This window comes from Tupaia chinensis, unplaced genomic scaffold, assembly GCF_000334495.1.
Source record: "Tupaia chinensis unplaced genomic scaffold, TupChi_1.0 Scaffold000671_2, whole genome shotgun sequence".
Classification (NCBI taxonomy): domain Eukaryota; kingdom Metazoa; phylum Chordata; class Mammalia; order Scandentia; family Tupaiidae; genus Tupaia; species Tupaia belangeri.
Window position 1 is genome coordinate 2,109,256 of NW_006160194.1, and position 4,227 is coordinate 2,113,482.

The 4,227-nt window shown below is 67.3% G+C and overlaps 1 protein-coding gene across 1 annotated transcript in view; it reads left to right on the forward strand.

The window, feature by feature from the left end:
* Positions 1–3,854: 3,854 nt before the first annotated feature.
* LOC102491520 (inverted formin-2) overlaps positions 3,855–4,227 on the forward strand; it is a 2,962-nt gene continuing 2,589 nt past the window's right edge. The window contains exon 1 of the mRNA XM_027776381.1: positions 3,855–4,212. Coding sequence (XP_027632182.1) covers positions 3,877–4,212 — 336 coding nt within the window. The 5' untranslated portion in view covers positions 3,855–3,876. The remainder of the gene's footprint in view (positions 4,213–4,227) is intronic.

The following is a 4,227-nucleotide window of genomic DNA, read 5'->3' on the forward strand; positions in this document are numbered from 1 at the left end:
AAAGCCGCAGGAGAATGTGCCGCTCCGCAGCACCCAGGTTGCCAGGCAGTGGAAAAATCCAGGCTCTCGGAGGAGCTAAAAATACAGCATGGCAGCCCCTGCCTCGCAGTTCCGGAATCCTGCCCCTGCCACTTGCCCGCCCACCCATGGCAGACGCGTGCTCTCCTCTGCACCCCGCCCTGCCCTGCTGGCTCAGGGCCCAGAGGCACCCCAGACCTTGCAGGATGCTGGCAGGTCCAAACCGAAGCTGCCACCCCTGCCCAGCAGCGGTTCCTCGCAGCGACCCACGCCCTACTCCGCCACGCCTCTGCCTCGGAGTCTTCAGAGCCCCTGGCCAGACAGGCTGTGCAGGGACCGAGGCCCAGGGCAGCACCGTCTTCCCGGGGTGCCAGCCTGAGGCTCAGCCTGTTCCCAGGGGCCCGCGCCCTTGGCCAGACCCCCCCTTGCCTCACCATGGGGCTTGTGCAGGTGAAGAGGCCCCAGACCCGGGGGACTGGCTGAGGGGCTGGGACCCCACATGCACACGCACACGCAAGCACACGGGAGGTGGGCGGCCGACCTTCTGGCGTTCAGGTCACGGCCCCACGCTGCATGGGATTCAGACTGCCCCCGGGGCGTCTGCCCTTCCCACACGTCTCGGCAGGGATGCCAGGCTAGGGCGAGCCTGCCCCACGTCAGCACAGCTGCCAGGGCACGTGGCACAGGGCAGAGGCAGCCCATGTCTGTGAAGAGCTGCCCCCGGAGGGGCCAAGGCTGACTGGACGGCAGCCCTGCCCCTCCTGGTCCTCCTGGCAGCCTGTGTGTGGGGCTGGTGGGCATGCTGCCTAGTGGACTGCCCCAGGCTCTGAGGGAGACCTCTCTCCAGGAGCTGCAGTCCGGGGAGGCCGGCAGTCACATTGGTGACACCACCCATGTGGGCATGAGCCCCCTCTGTAGTTGTGCCATTGTTGGGGAGGAGTGGACTCTGGGGGTGAGGCTGACTCTTCGACTGCCAGGGCGGGGGTGGGCTAGCTGCTGGAGTGGGCCCTGGGACACCTGGAGGGCCTGCTTTGCCAGCGGGTGGCCCAGGCTGAGATGAGCCCTGCCAGTGCAAAGTACGGGCCTGCGGCCCCGCCCCTCAGCCCCGCCCATGCCGGACACGCCACGCCCTCGCAGCCTGCAGCCACCCCCACCCCCACCGTGACGGTGTGGCCCCACCTGCCTAGGACCACCGGGGCTAGGAGAGAGGTGGGGAGGGGCGTTGTAAACCCGGGGACTCGAGGCCTGCCTCAGGGTGCACAGCTAGTCCGCGCAGAATGATGCTCCGCCCCACCCCTCCAGACCTTCCCCGGAGTAACTGAGTCAGTAACCAGAGGACGGGGACCTGCCTCAGGGCGCACAGCTAGTCCGCCTGGAATGAGGCTCCGCCCCATCCCTCCAGACCTTCCCCGGAGTAACTGAATCAGTAAACTGGACCCCGCCCCCTGCTGGCAGGGGCGTCAGGCCTGCAGCGGGGGAGGCCGTGTGGCCGTGCATAGCCCCATACTGTCTGTAGACAGAGCCTTTTTATAGAACGGGGGGGGGAAGGCTTGGGGATGCCTGAGGAGGCTGCCCGGGGAGCACATTGGACTGTGGTCCTGAATGGGAAGCAGAGACACGAATTATGGAAGCTGTCATCGGGTGCCGCTGTTGGGCTGATTGTCACGGCGGTGCCTGTCTGCTTCGGGGACAGCTGCTGCAGGTAGGGCTCAGGGTTCCATCCTTATATGTGGCCTGGCCACTGTCACCTGTGTACCCAGTCTCGTCCTCGCAGGCAGCTGGAGCATTTGCAGGCAGACATCCCAGTGCAGGACTGACCCAGGGCCTGCGTGCTGGGCAGCAGTGGGCATGCAGAGGGAGAAAAGCAGTCCTGCCCAGCCCCTGGGTCCCTGGGCAAGCTGTCTCTCCCAGCTGGACACGGCGTCTGTACCAGGTCACAGCCCGGCAAGGCCCTGCACCCACTTGCAACCCCCAGACGGTGCCTAGAGGTCACAGCCCCAGCACAGCTTGGCTGAGTGTGGGACAGGGGCGTGGTGCCCTGTCGGCAGGCAGGCAGGGCCAGTGAGTACCCCCATGAAGCTCCTGTCATTGGGGTCTTCCAGGGAGCAACCCAGTAGCCCTGTGCACAGGGACCCGGGCCTGGAGTACAGGCAACTTCGGGCGACTGGCCTCAGGAGGTCACTTGTTTACGTGGAGGGACCCTGGGGCTCTTGCTGCGGAGGAGGCCGTGCCTGGGAGAGCCCAGGCTCTGGCCAGTAGGGGCGGGAGGGAGGGCCGCTCCAGACGCTCTCAGGCAGCAGTGCCGAGGCGGGTGCAGGGAGTGTGTGGAGACCCACAGGGAGCAGGGCTCCTGGCAGCTGGCAGCCCAGTGGGCGGCGTGATGAGAAGCCTGGAGAAGTGTAGGGGCAGCGCCGGGCAGGGCCTGGGACGGGCAGGCAGAGGCAGCCGCGAGGTCTTGCGCATCTGGGTGAGAGGACACAGGTGGGCCCGAGGGGGTCAAAGCAGGGGCTGGGGGGGCTCAGGCTCTGCACCCCAGGAGTCCTGGCACAGGACGCAGCCCCACACACCTCTCACGCCTGCAGGGGGAGCCCCTTCATGCTCCCAGCATCCTGACGCCCAGGTGCAAAGGCAGGCCCAAGCCAGAGGCCCGACTGGGTCAGGTCTGCAGGGGGCGCTTGGACAGGCCAGAGGATGGGATGGGGGTCTGGCCTAAGTCCTGAGGTCTCTGACGGCCCCTGCAGCCAGGGTGTCTGGACTCACAGCCTGCCCAGCCCCCGAAGGAGGCACTTAGCAGACCACAGAGCCACCCTCGGCGCCCCATCCTGGCTCTGGTTCCCAGCAGTGGGCTTTTCTGGGTGTTGGATCAGCTTGCCCACAGGCCAAGTGGGGGCCTGGACCATCTGCCTTGGACGTGGTGGGGCAGGGCCGGGTGGCAGAGCCTGAGTCTGAAGGCAGCCGGGTTCCCGCCAAGCCCTGCCCCCGGCGCTTCCTCCCCAAGGCTCCGTGCTGTGTCCTCACACGCTAAATATAAGGTCCGAGCCTTACATGGTAGTAGGAGAGCCTAGGATGCCCTGGCCTTGGAGGCCGGGCTGCCGTGGGGACGTCCCAGCCAGCTCAGGGGCAGATACCAGCTGAAGCACAGAGCCTGCCTGCCCTAGGTCTCACTCTGGGAGCAGGCGGTCTTCACTCCGGGGTGTTCCCTGGCTGGGGTCGAACCTAACAGGGGAGTCAAGTCAGGGTGTCAAGGGTCTTGCCCGCTCATCTGCTTGAGTCCTGGGGAGACTGACCCCCGGGTGGGGGCACCATGCATTTCATCACATCGGCCCCCAGTCAGCCCCAGTAATCGCCCTCCTGTGCCGGGGCAGCCTGGGGGAGCCCAAGGCGCGGACTGCCCCTCCACCTGGCCCTGACCACTGGGGCAGGGGAAGCGCAGGGGTGAGACAGAGGGCCTCAGAGGTGCCGTTTGATTACATCATCACCATCGGGTCAGTGGCGTGCCAGCCAGTGTAGCTGCCCACTGCCCCACCCCTGCCCCCAGGCTACCCACCCAGGCTCATCCAGACCTGCCTGGCTGCCACCAGGGGATCCCCTCCCGGCCCTGAGCCTCGGGGCCCTCGTGCACGGCCCCGTCGTCGCTAGGGGGGGCCCCCCCCGCCTGCTCCTATGCAGTGCAGGGAAGCCCTGAGCCACTGGCAGCCCCAGTAGGGTGAAGATCAGCATGCTCCTCGCCTGCGGTCCTGAGCACCCACCTGCAGGCCTGGGCGTGAGCAGGAAGCCTGGGGCTAGGGACACTGAGGTAGTGGGCGGCCCCGGGCCCTGCCAGGCTCACGCTCTGGCCCTGGCCCACAGCTCGCCAGGATGTCGGCGAAGGAGGGCGCACAGCGCAAGTGGACGGTGCTGAAGGAGAAGCTGGGGCCCCAGGACGCAGACCCCGCGGAGGCCAACCTGGAGAACGCCGACCCGGAGCTGTGTGCGCGCCTGCTCCAGGTGCCCTCGGTGGTCAACTACTCGGGCCTGCGCAAGCGTCTGGAGAGCAGCGACGGCGCCTGGATGGTGCAGTTCCTGGAGCAGAGTGGCCTGGACCTGCTGCTGGAGGCCCTGGCGCGCCTGTCGGGCCGCGGCGTGGCGCGCATCGCCGACGCCCTGCTGCAGCTCACCTGCGTCAGCTGCGTGCGCGCCGTCCTGAACTCGCATGCTTTTTTTTGGTGT